The 15,766-nt window shown below is 37.4% G+C and overlaps 2 protein-coding genes across 4 annotated transcripts; both read right to left on the minus strand.

Annotated features, from left to right (window-relative positions):
* Positions 1-650: 650 nt before the first annotated feature.
* On the minus strand, positions 651-5,650 carry LOC140787706 (RHOMBOID-like protein 10, chloroplastic). Of its 2 annotated transcripts, none has more exons than XM_073136790.1 (9): positions 5,388-5,650; positions 4,261-4,517; positions 2,711-2,765; positions 2,549-2,629; positions 2,386-2,482; positions 2,211-2,278; positions 1,412-1,510; positions 1,293-1,334; positions 651-1,211 (listed from the first exon to the last, which is right to left on the minus strand). In XM_073136790.1, exons 1-9 carry the CDS (start codon positions 5,547-5,549, stop codon positions 1,068-1,070), a joined length of 1,005 nt encoding a protein of 334 aa, XP_072992891.1. In that variant the 5' UTR covers positions 5,550-5,650; the 3' UTR covers positions 651-1,067. The 2 variants fall into 2 exon arrangements, with proteins under 2 accessions (XP_072992891.1, XP_072992892.1); XM_073136791.1 differs by having other exon boundaries at positions 4,261-4,520; positions 5,388-5,624.
* A 1,611-nt stretch (positions 5,651-7,261) lies between these two features.
* LOC140785468 (uncharacterized) lies at positions 7,262-12,692 on the minus strand. Of its 2 annotated transcripts, none has more exons than XM_073133295.1 (7): positions 12,183-12,692; positions 11,728-11,869; positions 11,231-11,332; positions 10,293-10,405; positions 8,680-8,942; positions 8,483-8,573; positions 7,262-7,870 (listed from the first exon to the last, which is right to left on the minus strand). In XM_073133295.1, the coding sequence occupies exons 1-7, from the start codon at positions 12,291-12,293 to the stop codon at positions 7,478-7,480; spliced, it is 1,215 nt and encodes a 404-aa protein (XP_072989396.1). In that variant the 5' UTR covers positions 12,294-12,692; the 3' UTR covers positions 7,262-7,477. The 2 variants fall into 2 exon arrangements, with proteins under 2 accessions (XP_072989396.1, XP_072989397.1); XM_073133296.1 differs by having other exon boundaries at positions 11,703-11,869; positions 12,183-12,416.
* Positions 12,693-15,766: the final 3,074 nt, after the last annotated feature.

Below are 15,766 nucleotides of genomic sequence, written 5' to 3' on the forward strand. Positions count from 1 at the left end.
GATTTTGTTTCTCCCTTCTGAGGTATTTGAATAATATTTTTAGGAAAGGTTTTTCATAAAAATACCCCTTCCACAGGTAAAAAATAAATAAAAAAGTCGGTGTTTTTTTTTTCCCTACTATCTCCCTCACTCTCTTCTCTCTCTTCTCTCTCTCTCTCTCTCTCTCTCTCTCTCTCTCTCTCTCTCTCTCTCTCTCTCCCTACCTTATCACTACTCTCCTCTCCTCCTCCACCTGCCGGCCACCACCGCCTCCTCTCAGCAATCTTTATATTTTTTTTCCTCTAAAGTATCCTGAACTATCAAATCAAGCTAAAATAAACTAATTCGAAGGAAAAAAAAATCACATAAATCCCTTTGGTGGCAACTTTTTCATTCTTACACGTTAAAATTTCTATGGAAAACTTTCACAATTTACCCAAATAGGCCCCCAAAACTCCATTCTCCACAAGCCTTAGCAAAAACCTCATGCTCTGGGGTATCCTGTAGGCTATTGGAACCCAACTGCAATCTTCCACTCTACTGCAATAAAAGACACCCTTAAATCGACTCAATATTTTTGCCAATATACTAAACACAACTATCAGGAACAATGTATACAAGTAGTGTCCATATCTAAGATTTCAGAATGTGACGCCATGCCATAAACAAGATTTAGAGGCAATTTGGAACAGGTAGAAATTGCTTCCAATACCCATCACACACTGGAAATGCCAATAAATTCCAATCAATATATCTTCTGACAACTTTGTAAGCTGAAAATCCACCGGCTGGCTCTAAATGACAGCTTATACCATCCTTTCTTGTATAATAATGACATGCTATAACTAGTACATGGTTGATCAAATTGATACAATAAAGTTCGTTTCAAAATGCTATAAACATTGTAATTGGAACATATAGGATGCTCGAATCCTTTGAAAAGTGATCTTAAACCCCCAAGACTGCTACTTAATAATAATTATGCTTTTTATCTGGTATTCGATGTATTCCCTTGTAAAGCTCATCTCCATATACTTCTTCCTCTTACACTTTGGGTTTGACTATTGCTTATTTACAAAGGGATCCCATTATCGCAACCTTTTAGTTTTGATGAAACAAAAAATCGGAGCCCTGTCTGCAAAAACTGATCTTCCATCCTGTGTCTTGAATTCATAATGCCAAGCTGGACCAATGAACCATGATATAGCTGCTCCTCCAAGCAAGCCACCTAGCTGAAATTGCGTGTTTCAGTGCAATTTCTTTAGAGAGAACAACTCAACTAAGAACTAAATGAAAAAGTTCGTAGGACCTACATGACCCCAATTATCAATGCGCCTGGAGAGAAGCCCAATAACCTGTAGAATATACTTGCCTTGAAAAAGAGGAAACGCCACAAAAAGGCAAAGTACTACAGAGAAAACAAAGTAGTTACCATGTTCAAGGCAATCACATGTGCAATATGTTCCAAGTCCTGCTTTCCACCACCAACTAGTTTTCTGTGCCTCAAGACAAACACAGCAAAAGAACCAACCTGCCATATCAAACTTAATGAGTAAATACATTATGATAAGCCCACAAGTAAATCTGCAGGAATATAGAAGGAAAAGTATGTATAAATCAATCCTATTACGTCCGATATATCTGGACAGAGAAAGATGATTCAAATAAGACAAAGTAGAGCAAAGACAGATAGTAGGTATAAATCAATTAAATGGGAGAAAAAATCTGGTGAAAATTTATAGACCAAATAGATTAGTACATGCAAACAGGGAATAAAATTAGTTAAGTTGTTGGCCAGACAACTGAAGTTTCAATAGTAATTGAAAAGATAAACTACAATTCTACATATCTTGTCATTTTCTTGCAGTATCAAGGAGAAGTGCCAGTTTGCCAGGTTGAAAATAAGAGCTTAATTAGACCACTGGTGAGGGAAATTAAAAGATGCATCATGCGACAAGAAAAAAAAATCAGATATAATGCTAAAAAATATGTAGATAGGTAATTAATATAACTAATCAAATGAATTATTAGGTTCATCTTGTAGAATAAATGGAGTGCTAGTAAGAAGAATGACAAGATTAGTCTTCATTGAGACAGACTAATTTATCATCAAGATGTCATTTTATTACATTTCCTTTTAGTTGGCTTACCTGTGACCTTACGCCATCTCTAAGTATGAAGTATGAACAAATGAAAAGAAAAAAGAAGACAAATTTAGAACATAGACATACCAATCCAAAAATGGCTCCTGATGCACCAACAGCAGGTGATTGACTGAACCGATAACTCATCATGGAACCTAATTTCTCACAAAATTTGAAGATCTGGGACTTAAAAATTAGGTGGAAGACGTAGTTGCACGGGGATTAATAATCAAAATATCCAAAACAGAGTATGAGTTGTTACCTGCTAGTGCGGAAGTAACATAGACAGCAAGAAATCGTCTTGGCCCACTGAGTTGCTCCACGGTTGGACCAATGGAGTTTAAAGAATAACAGTTGGCCTGATGAAGAATAATCTCAATCTCACAATTATGAAGTTCGTTAAGATGAAGAAATCAATAACAGACCATGAGGTGAGCAGCATTTGCATGCAGCAATGATGATGTGGCCAACCTCCACAGTTGTCCTTTATCAATCAGGCTATTGACCTTCCGATACAACATATGGTCGTTATTGCATTAAAATAAGAACCAACAGAACTAGCGGACATTTAATCTAACATTTCAAACCTTAGCTCCCCATAGGAGCAGCTTTCCTTGTGTTGCAATCTGAGCCACATAAAATCTGAATAAATATAAAAGGAGACAACACTCAATCCAATAGACAGGCAAGATCTAAGTAGAAAAGCAAGATAAGAAAACATGAAAGTATGATGGTAGAAATGAGTTTTTAGTTTAGCTTAATTACTTTTAGAATCTCGGACTGAAAATAAACCTACTTTTGCTCATTCTTCATATCACATGAGATATTCTACTCAAAGCTTCCATAATTAGATGTCTCTGTGATCTTTAGAATGGAGCTATGCCCTTGAAAACTTAAATCTAAAAAGTTCATATATTCCAGGGCTGATGTTCAATAAGATCCTGAGAAAATCATCTAATAGTTCAAGTAGCTGACACCATTCACCAAATCATCTAATACTTCAGAAAGAAGCACATCTTTTCCTGCCCAAATTTTGTTTTCTTTATCAAAAAATAAAAACGGTTGGCCCAATGCACGACATTCCCACCTACACAAGATCTGGGAATGGGAGATTTATGTAGCCTTACTCTCATTTAAGGTTGTTTCCAAGATTTAAACCCATGACCTCTTGGATATAAGGAGAAGGCCTTATTGTTACACCAAGTGTCGCTCTCATTTTCGATATCAAATATAAATGGCTAACCACTCCATTCATTCATGGAAATAGAATTCACGTGTAGAAGCCATAGCGTTAATATGAGGCATGTCTCAAAACCAAAATATTTATTAACTAAAAAAACAGCAATCAGTATTTTCAGTAAATAACTTATCATCAAAAGCCAGAAAAAAAATATTTTTCTTTACCATCAAGGCTTTCTAAGAGCATAATTTATTTTACTCTTTCATGCCCGAGTTTCTTCATATGCATGATTACCCTTTGCAATCATTCTTTCCATGATTAGAACAAATTACATGGACAATTTGTTAATCATTCAATTTTATTCCTAATGTGCTTTCTGTCAAGAGTGTCAAGACAAAACTGGTCTTATTTTCGGTTCAAAATAACAGTATTTTTATAGATAATTTAACAAATATCATTGGTTTTGAAAGATTTATGAAAAATAACACTCCCCGCGTCACATAGGATGTCACATAAGCCAGTGGTTGGCAGGAATGAATGTAGAAAGCCTTCATTTTTTAGCGTTTTATGAGACTTCCAAATTTAGGGGGTTGTGCAATGCAAAATAATGTGTTGAAACTTTAGGCATCTTATAAAATACTTGAAGTTTAAGCATTTCTATATGTATAGTTTCTCCATGAGTGTATTGATAATTTGTCAACCAAGTTCCAACATGCCAATGTGCTTTCCACATTCAAGCAGTAGAAAAGATTTGCAGAGACCTCATGAGAGTACAACTTCATAAATATTATGAAATGATGCTATTCTTAAGGTACTGCATAAAATAGTGTTAATTTGAAAAGAAATGCTAATGAAATCATTCTCAGGTTGATATAAGCAGTTAAGGAACAGGAAGAGTCCATATAGTAAGTACGCCAAAAGATGAGTATGTTTGATGTACTTAGAACTTGGACTTACAAAACATTAACCGCAATAAGAACATTTGTCCATAACCTTCCATTGGAAGAACTCCCTTGAGATGTCTTAGATTGCCACTTGCTCTTATCAAGATATTCCTTTTCATATTCCTTTCCACCAAAGAGAGAAAACCAAGAAGCATATGATGTTGAGAAAGCATTCCCCAATGTTTCATGAAGAGAATATCTCTTCAATATATTTGGTTTCCTACACCAAACATCTTTGATTCTGAGCAAAATATCAGAATGATATGCTTCCTGCTAATAGAAAGAGTGTGGACCAAAATCAGAACAATATATACCATGTGAAGACAATCAGTACAGGTAATGAAGTTGTTACCAAATTCAGGATGCTTTAGGCACTAATAGATCTTCATTTATCAAGACTGATATTCAGGTGACTTTATTACATAGATCGGCAATTTTTGTACAGGATAAATTTTACTATAGGAGTATCACATTCCAGATGAGCAATTTATCTTTATATCATTTGCAGAATCAGGTAGACTTTTCAAATTGATACACAAGGCAATAATTCCACCAACACAAGGAGCTTTTGAATTCGTAGTACTATGTGAAACAATTGATGGGTGCTTGAATACTTGAAAGAGTTCTTTATCTATAGTTCTAAACTTAAGACATAGAACTGGACCCCTTAAGATCCTTCCATAAAAATAATGCATGACATGAATTGCTCTTAAAACAAAGCATCATCTTTACACATTGGACCCTCTTGATTCACTCTTGCGAATGAATTTTAGACTACAAATTCAAAGTGTTGTGTTAGCGTTGATAGACACAAACCTACAGCCGCATGGATAAAAAGGAGATGGCAATTATATGCCAACACTAATGTGCAGTACATTAGAAGGAATGCGTCAAGAAAGAAATTTGGAGACAGAAGATAAAGCAAGCAGGCAAAAATGTATCTCAAGTTCAATTCTCAATAGTATCCAATACTCCAAAAACCATCTATGTATGGATTAAGTACATTTCTACCACACAAAAAGAAAAGGAAAATTCCACTTACAATCCTACATTAGGTCTAAGGCCATCACTATATCTCTACCTTGAGGTGGAAACGAAAGATATCTTATGGCAAAGATAGGGTTTTTTTCGAGTTCGTACCGGGGAGGCGGAGCAGAGGAGGAGGTGGATGTGGTGGGTGCAGCGGCGGCGGAGGAGGCGGCCGAGACGGATGCCGGTGGTGACGGTGATGACGTGGATCGGCGAGGCTTCGCCGGAGGAATTAGGAGCCGGGACCCACGGAAGTGAAGGGATCGACGCCATTCTTCGTTTCTTTAATTCGTTCAACACGAATCCCCCATTTTGTGCGTCCCAAACAGGGCTTATGGATGGCTGAAAGAGCCTCAGACGTCCACTTAATAGTTTACTTTAAGGAATTCTATGAATAAGTTTTTTTTAATTAGTTTCAAAATGATATTTTTTATTTTAAAAATAATTATTTTTATGTTCATTTTTATTTTAAAATAAAAATATAATAATTATCTTTGATGTGATATAACGTGTGTGAAGAGAAGATAAAAAATATTTTATCTTTTATAAAATTACCATGAATAGCCTTTAATTTAATATAAAATAAATTGATGAGATAAATATTAATGGTAAATTATTAATTTAGTTGGTACGTGATATTAGATATAATTTTGATAAATAATTTTGTAATCTAAGATGAGATTATTATGATGTTTAGTTAATATTCTAAAATAATGAATTGTAATTTAGAATAAGTAAAAGAAAATAAAGGAGGCTTACAATTTGCTGAATTTTGGTAAATTTTTTTCTTAAAAACAATGTAAAATAATGTGCAAGATGAGGAACACCAAAAGAATAAAATTTTAATAATAATTTATTTTATTAGTGTTGTATCAGATGAAATGTTTATTATATAAAAATCAGGACAGCGATTTTAAAACACACTTAATGTCATACATAAATTTTTAAATATATTAAATAAGTATAAAAATTAAATTCAGACTTAAAATAATAAAAAAATCAAAAGTATATCTAAACAATAGGAGGAAAATTTATTTTTCTCCCTTTTTTTTAATCTCTCCTCTTTCTCTTATCTTCCTTCTCTCATATCCTCTCCATCCAAGCATAGAGCCTCCCAAATATCTATGCTGTCCAAAATCATTTAGCCTACTAACTCTATTTAATCAAAGAAAAAGAGGGTAAACTATATGTTAGATTCGTAATTTATGCACAAAATCCTAATTGATGTATTTAAATTATTATATATGAGGCATAGACGATGATATAGAGGTTATGAGACTGTCAGTCTTGCCTCCACCTGAGCTCTCTATCATATTCTAAAGATCACCGGAGATTTTTCAGAGGCTAACGGTAATGAAAATTATGTGCAGCATTGGATTGCAAATAGAGCTTTCCATTACCATGCAATTTGCTTAAGTTCTCAATAGATATTTCAATTATATTTAGCAAGATATTATATATATATATATATATATATACACACACACATATATAAATTATCATGGATCTTTGTTAGGGTACTTAGGTGGAATTTAGTTAATCCTGATGCAAAGATTAAGTTCCTTCCTCATCCTCAACTAGTTGATGGTGCTGCGAATGGAGGTCCATGCACTTGGGGGTAGTTATTGTAGCTATCTGAAGTCTTTTTTACTTTAGCAAGTCTCTGTATGTGCTTGTAATGGTGTATAGTGTATCACTAATCGCTCATCTCTTCTCTTTCACTTGTGCTGAAAAATTTCTGGACAATTCATTAAATTAATCGTGCATCTACATGATTACATCTGTCCCTACTCAGTATTAAGATTGGAAAACAATCAAAAGAAGAGGATTATACCTCCACGAGGAATTTTATTTCACAACAATCTTATCAACTTCAACATGAATCAGTATATGTATGCCATAGCTTATGATTCCGATCTCTCTTATATCACTAGAATACCGATATGCATATGCTTTTGGATAAACAAAATATTGTGAACGATTCATATCAAAGATGCTTCATATAATTTGGCTACTCAGAACCCTGAAATAGTTGTTAAACTAGAACTACATACATAACTAGAACCATCTGAGCTGTGATTAAGAATCAGCTGGCCATTCAGAAATATATCACTACAACATACATTTCTAGTGATGTTGAACATGACGTTAGCTAGTTAGGTTTCAAGAGCCTTATTATTGTAGTATTACAGACTTCCAAATTAGGGCCCATTAGCCCCATTAATCGGCATTGTTAATGAGACTAACTCAAACCTGCCATTCTGCAGATCCTTCTCAGCATCCACAGTAATCTTGAAGTGGAACGGACTGTTCTCACCCTGTCGTAGAAGTACTTTGATCAAAATGAGCCAAATATGATAAAAATTGGTCTTCTTTCTACTTCCATCATTCGCAATACAACGTTTCTGATTATTGTCTTGTAGTCCTCGGCTAGAGGCCTCTGGATTGGAAGTTCTCCAAAGAATAGAAGGATGTTCTCTATCCTCGAAATAGCTTCTACGTACATGCTCTGCAGTGATATTCCCAAATAAGATCTCTGCAGCTTTGTTCTTTACTAGAAGAGGAACTTGTCCTGTTTGGTCCAACACATATAACTGCATTCACCACAATTTCAAAATAACTATAGGCAACTTGTAATGCAAACAAGAATTCAATGTTAACTTGGTCGCAACTCATTTACTTTGAGCCAACTAACAATACAAAGTGCTCTATATTTCATGTAAACTCCTTTTTTAATCTTTTTTTCTTATTCAAGAATAAATTTTTCCCCACCATACTCCATTACAGTACTTCCTCATAGCCTTAATAGCCTGATCATACCACTGCAAGAATGTTTATCGCCCTGAACTCAGATTTTCAACTTTATATTACGAGTCATAAGACCAACTTCCCATTTTCAACTTTATATGAACTTCTATCTGCTGAATAGTTCTCTTAGTAACATTCTCAGGACATGAAAACGGTCCCAGGAACTCTCCTGATATTAGTTGGCAAACTAATTTTCTGAAGATATGTAACAAAGTTCTGGATGTAGAATGCTGATCAATTCTTTTGAAACAACAGAGTATCATGTGATATTAACAATTTAGAGTGCAAGGATGATGAAATTGTAGATGACAAAACCTAAATTCTTGCTGATGTAGTTGATTTCAAGTTTTCAACAGTTTGAATTATCACACATGTAGTTGTAGGTACAACTTTCCTACCAGGAATGGTCTGTATATGAAGCATATATCATGAAGACATTTGGAGCTTTTTTGACAATAGAGTGGAAAATTGTTTATTCCAGATACATTCCTGCAAAAGATAACCAGATTATAATGCTTCAGGATGAATTGATAATGCTAAACACAAAAAATGCCCCAAGTGTAAGAAGAAAGTTGAATCTAAAATCAGAACACACCTGGAATCCACAGGGGAACCACATAACTTGCAGCCAGTACTTATAAAATCCTCCATAATTTTATTCTCTGCCATCATAGCCAGTCTCTTGCTGGCAAACAAATTCCCCTTTTCATCAGGACTAGGGGAACATGGCAACAAAATCTCACCTATCCAAGCGTAAAAGTTGGAATTACATGAACTGGTGAGATTTAATGCTTCCGAGGTTGTCACACAGTCTGTTGTTTTCATTTCTTCAGATTCCTTCCAGTTCTTTAACTTTATCTGCCATGCATGACATTATAAGGTACAATCTTGTTAGTGTTGGAAGCCCAAAATGATATATATTACCGAAATCATATAAAGGTTACAATTGTTTAGAATACGAGGAAACTTGTTTCAACTAGCAATCTTTATAAATAAATTGAATTTATAATTTTGTATTACTAAACAAAAATGTGGCAATCACATTCATCCTCATTCCAGTGACAAGTCACTCAAACAAATCAACATATCCACCATGATGTCTTGATGGACAGACTTAACTCTCACAGTAATATCTTAATTTGAATTCAGACTTAAGTCTCTCGAAGCCCGTTTGACACATCATTAGTTAATAACCACAGATATATCTTTTGCAACATAATATAAATATCTTAGTCATAAATTTGAAATAAAATGTCAAATCCCATATCAGTAAAAGGAAATTTATTTAACAAATAATGGATATATTTTAGTAAAGTAGATTTGGATAAACTCAATTAGTTCGAGAGAGTTGTGAAGTACATTTAACACCAGAAACAAACGGATCGAACTAGTTTTAATCCTACAATCAGTTTAGATGTTTTAGAGTCATATTTCTATGTTCGTGGAAGTACTCTAGCTGAGGATATGATCACTACGACAATGTGGTGTACTCTATTTGAAAAATTGATTTGTCCTGTCACCTGAACAAGTAACCATTTGATTCAGCTACATCAACAGGTTGATCAGATACTTTTTCCACCTTCCCTTATAACAGAATATCATTGGTGCAGGGACCCCACCAATGCAGGGTCTGAGACATTATGACCAAGTATAACAGTCTGGCAACTGATATTGGTTTGACCTAACAGAATCACACTCTACTGGCATAACAGTTAATGTCTTGCTAAATAGGCATCTTAGGTTTCCTTATCAACAGCAAGACATGCAATCTGTAAGGTAGCAGGAGTTGGATATGGTGATGGGATAGCCTTCCGGCACTAATGATTTATAGCAAGTAACTGGATATAAAGATTACACAAATATTCATGTAAACAGCCAACTTTACCTGCCTTTTTCTCAAGTGAAATATGATAGTTATCTAGACAGGCATGATGTCTATTCTTCCACTACTGTTGAAATCAACTCAAAGGCCCCTAGGAGTGTGACATATTTCTTGGGCTACAAGGAAACACATTTTACCCTGTTGTGCCAAACCACGTAACCCGTACAGAAATTGACGAGATAATTTCTTAACCTTCAACACAAACTTAAGCCAGTTTGGCAAAGAAACACTCTGAAATTAGACAATCTGATTTTAATAAGATGAAATACCACATTTACAGGTCAAAGTACGAAGGATCTCTATCAATTGTAAAGGTTAGTACTAACTTGCTGAACATGTTGAAGTGCAGATTTGTTATGCAGCCACCAGTCTATTATTCTCCTTAACTTTGCTCTTGTTGTTTCTCCAAATTTATTATGCCCCTCAAATTCATAACCTCCTGTCCAGTAAGATCACACAGAGAAAATGACTAGAGTAAAGAAACATAAATAACACAAGAATAACACAAAAACATATGAGAATTTACTCAAATAGGAAAAAACCCAATAGAGGGGTGCTGAAGGTACACCTCATAGGACCGTACCATGTTGCAAATATGGTCGAAAGGTATCTATCGATCACACAGGCCTGCCCGGCATGGTAAATACCAACTGTGTTCACCCTTACCATTTGCCATAGCAATCCATAGGCATCCATATACAGGAGTGTGAAGCCATATTGACCTAAACGAAGCCATGCCAACCACATCACAATGTGTTGGCGGTCTACACTGTGCCAATTAGTGAAGACTATCCAACCTCGTACTAGTCTATTTAAAATAGGGATGCACCTCCCATGTCAAAGTGCACCAATCAGCATGCCCTTTGCTGGTAATTATGACATAGAGTTATGCTGTATTTGTTTCCCAATACTATCTATTAACTATTACCATCACTGGCTTTTCCTATTGACGTCATGAACCAGGGTAAGATCTTCACTATCAAGTAATAAATTTCTTAATAAGAATGAAGCATTTCTCACTAGTCATCTTGCCTTTCAACTATTGTACTTATATGATGATCAGTAAGTATTTGTAACTCAACAGTGCTACTAAGAAGTAAAGCACTAAAATTGAGTAAATAAGAGTTCTTAACTTTTCATGATATCAACAACTAAAAAAATAAGTATGCCCACAATCTGCCCTTGACCTTTATAACTTATAAGTAAAGGAAAAACATAAACAGATGAAAAAGAATCCAACAAAAGGTGAATGGAAGCAGCATACCTTCAGAGGCCATTAACTTGCTCGACTGTATCAAAACTCTAAGTGCAGAAATCTGGACAGTTGTGGCCTCCAATACATCCCTAAATTTTACTATTTTAACATCTGGCATAATAAGAAATGGATTGAATTTCAAGCGAGAAAAGAAAAGCTAGCATTAGAAATTATAAACCCCATTCATATAGAAAATATCTGATGTGTGTCAAACAACAAGAGAAAAAGAAAAATGTACAACATATTGCTATAGCAAGTTAGTAACCATAAAAATGGTAAGAATAGCAAGCAACATGAAACAACATGTTTTCCAACATAGATATTTGAAGCAATGTAGATTGTAGAGACACACTGATGCATGAAGAATGCAAGAAAGATCCACTATAATCGCTCTAGAATTGCATTGATTACAAGGTTTTCATTCATAGATTGTTTACATATTCTAAGAATTATTAATATATCATACCAAAAAAATAGATACCTAGCTTACTGCAAAGGGTCCTCACTTTGTAATAATATGACATCACCATTGACTATCATCGATCCTATGTGCCTGGACCAAACAGATACGGAGAAGTTAGACCTTGTGTCATCACCAACTTGAATCATAGTCTTTAGTAATTTCCCTCCATGTGATTCGCTTTCTTTCTGCCAAAAAAAAAAAAAAAAGAAGAAGAAGAGAACGCCTTGGAGTTAAAATAAATTTCAATATTGTCACCATTAACTATGCAGTAAACTAGTTTGCAAATCTAAGGCAATTTGAAAGAGCAAACTAAAGTAAACTCACACAACCATAACAACAAACAGGTAATGATCATTAATTGAATATCAAAAAGCAGTCATTGCTTAGGTGAGTTCTTCTCTTTCACTTTGCAACTACGAGAACTACGAGAGCATTTAATGGTCTCGCCATTGCTACATTGCATAAGAAAAGGAGGAAGTCTCGGAGAAGAGTTCAAACCAGGATGGGCTCGCAACGGCGGACGAAGACGATAAGCTGGACGAAGTGGCCAAGGTGGGAGCCCGCCGCCGAGAGGTCGACGAGAGGCCCGTACCAGCCGACCGCATCCATGGATTTGGTGGCTATCGTCGATACAAATTGAGCCCGTGTAACTTCATAAGAGGGCCAAGGAGGTTCGATCTACTTCAAACTCCAATTGTTTGGTAGTTCGTCGTGACTTAGGTTCGATTGATTGCTGACGGTGAGATTTATTTATTTATTTTATTGGAAAAGTTGAATTCAGCTAAGGTTTACATCAGAGGCCTTTTCATGGCCCATTCTATGAGAATACAAAATGATTTCCAGCTCCACAGGAGCAAATCTGAATTACTCCAAATTCTCCCTAAAGCTGATTGCCTACCTAACTGGGCTAGCCAATCAGCTACCCTGTTCCCTTCCCTATACATGTGAAAGAACTTGATCCTTTGAAGGATGACAACATACTGAAGCAGTTATGAATTGCCCCCCCTTAGGTGCCACGGACCGCTGTCCTCACCTTTATAAATTTTGACTACAGATAGTGCGTCAATTTTCACAATCATCTACTCTCATCTCCCATTAGCTTTTCTCAACCCTGCCTGCAGCGCCCAGACTTCATTGTAGCTAGCCAAATCCGTAATAGATGATTTCGTTGCCGCCTTCAGAAGGGTATCATTTTTATCTCGAATGATAAACCCGACTCTGCCCTGATACTCTCCTACCTTTCAAGATCCATCAATATTGATTTTAACCCACCCCTTCAGAGAACGTTCCCATCGAACATTAATAGTGACATTCTTCAATCTCGCTAGAATTTCACTATCCTTCAAATAATCCTGAGCTAACGAAGCTGCCTTGATAGCCACTACCCACGCCGTTGAGCTCTTCTCTTGAAAAATTCTTTGGTTGCGTTCCTTCCAAATTCCCCAAATCGTTGCCGCCATAATTGACTTCATCCTTATGTCTGATTTCTGATTTGGCGCCCACCTCCCATCTAACCAGTCTGGTTCAACTGACAGACTTTGCCCATTTTTAGGCTTAACCAGGTCTGTATAGCAATCCCACACTTCCAACGCGAACTTGCAGGTGTCGAAATAGGTGCGTGGTTGATTCCGAAAAGAGCCCACACATTGTACAAAGTACATTAGGCCCACAATTTAACCCATAGAGGTAGGCTCTCGTTGGGACTCGGTTCCACGGGAGCTTCCACACGAAAGCCCGAATGCGAGGTGTCGTGGTCAACTTCCAAAGCTTGGCCCAACCGGTCCATATTTGGCTCTCACTCCTCCTTAGGAACTTATAGATGGTTTTTGTTGTCGCCTCCCAATTGACCGATGGGGCCCACACCCACATATCTTTAACTTGAGCACCCCCTACTTCCAACTTAGTCACATCGAAGGTAGTATCTATATTGAAGGCAGCATGCAACTTATCAATGTCCCACTTCCCATTCACCATAAGAGTATTGACTTGGGTGCTATTCGAGAAACAATTCACATCACCAGAGAAGGTTGTCGTCCAAACAGAATTGACGATGCCCAAGCCTCCTCTAACACCGGCTGCTGTCTGACATAAAGCCCTCCAAATCCACGATGACTTAGTTGCAGGTTTGGCTTCCCACGGGTTGAGAGCGCCGCATTTGCTCTTGAGAATACTGACCCATGGCGTCACGTGATCGCGTAGAACACTAAGAACGTGCTTTCTAAGGAGCACCCTCTTGGCCGTTCGGAGACACCGTAGCCCCATGTCCCCTTCCGTCTTGGGCTTGATCAATGTGTCCCAGCTTAGAAGATGTAAGCCGCACATGTTCTCCCCTTTTTTCCATATAAAAGATCTTATTATCCTCATTATATTCTCAAGTATGGAGTCTTGAATCCATGTAGACCCCATCCAGTAGTAAGGGAAGGCCAAGAGCGTGGATTGGACAAACATGATTTGATCGGCCAGTGAGAGTGTATTCCGCTTCCAGCCGTCGAGTCTGCACCTTACCTTGTCCACTACCTCTTGCTGACTAGCCACTGAGATGCGATGCCCCGAAATCTTCACTCCTAGGTAAGTGAAAAGCATCTTTGCTTGCTTAAGCTGCGGTATCTCTCCGATATCCTTCTTTGTATCCTCCTGAACCCAAGTCAGGAGGTACATTTCTGACTTCTCTATGTTCACCCTCTGGTTTGTTAGCCTTGAGTATTGATCTAGCACTTCCACTAACACCTTTGCATTCTCTTTCGTAGCTCTCGCCACTAGTAGCAGATCATCTGCATAGAGGAGGTGTATAACTGTTCCTCGGTCCGTTGTGTAGCCCTCCAGAAGACCAGCATCCACCATAGCATTCAGGATAGACGACAAGACTTGAGAACATATTATAAACAGGTAAGGCGATAGGGGGTCAGCTTGCTGCAACCTCGGTGAGGCAAGATCCATTCCCCCGGAGAGCCATTGATAATAATTCCAAACCTGGGCGACTCAATGCATGCACATATCCATTTGATCCATTTTGAGGGGAACTTCATTGCTTCAAGCATCCGAGTCACCATCTCCCACGAAAGCCGATCATAAGCCTTCTCCATGTCCATCTTCGCCATCATTAGTGGTGCGGCAGACCGATCATTCATCAAGGAGTGAGCGAGCTCCTGAGCAGCTAGCGTGTTGCCCTGTATAGATCTATCTGCCACAAATGTCGATTGCTCTTGGCCGATGAGCTTGCACAATAGGGACTTCAACCTCGCAACAAGAACTTTTGCAATCACTTTATATGCTGTGTTACATAGTGATATTGGCCTGTGATCCTTGATAGAAGTAGAGATCTCCTTCTTTGGAATAAGGACAATAAATGTCTCCCCCTATTGCTTCGGCAACCTACCAGTGTCAAAGAACGCTAACACCGCTTTACAAAGATGCACTAAAATGGAATCCCGGTACGTAGTGTATACTTCAGCTTGTAGGCCGTTGAGCCTCGAAGCTTTTCCGTGAGGTAGACTCCAAACAGAAGCCCTTATCCCTTCGATAGATACCAGAGTGATCAACTCTAGTGCTTTTGTCTCAGATATTGCCGGGAGCCCGGGAAGATGGCGCCATGCTTTCTGCACCGAGCTACAAGGATATTGAGGGCCCCACAGCTCTTGGTAATGGTTCTAAAAACAATTTCTGATCTCCTCTTGGTCCATTATCCAAACTTCGTTTGTCTTCATCATGCCTGCGATGCGATTCTTGCGGTTTCTAATTGTCGCCGATAAATGGTAGAATTTTGTATTAAGGCCTCCTTCCTTAACCCATTGAACCCGAGCTCGCTGCATCCATTTTATATTTGTTTGTCTACTCAAGGCACATTTTTTATTATAAAGACTATGAAGGAGTAGAACCTCAGCACTGCTCAACCCACCTCCAACATCCTTCCGCTCCAACTCCTCAATAGCCACCTGCGCCTCATTTAGTTTTCCTTCTACCGACCCAACATAAGCTCTGCTCCACGTCCGGAGAGCTTTTTGCAACGCCTTAATCTTATGGGTGAAAGCATGAAGTGGGTTCCCTTTGCTTCCTGAGTTCCATATTTGCTCCATGATGGCTTT

The sequence above is a fragment of the Typha latifolia genome, chromosome 4 (genome assembly GCF_019914945.1).
Source record: "Typha latifolia isolate L0001 chromosome 4, TyphaL0001v2, whole genome shotgun sequence".
In the NCBI taxonomy this organism is placed as follows: Eukaryota; Viridiplantae; Streptophyta; class Magnoliopsida; order Poales; family Typhaceae; genus Typha; species Typha latifolia.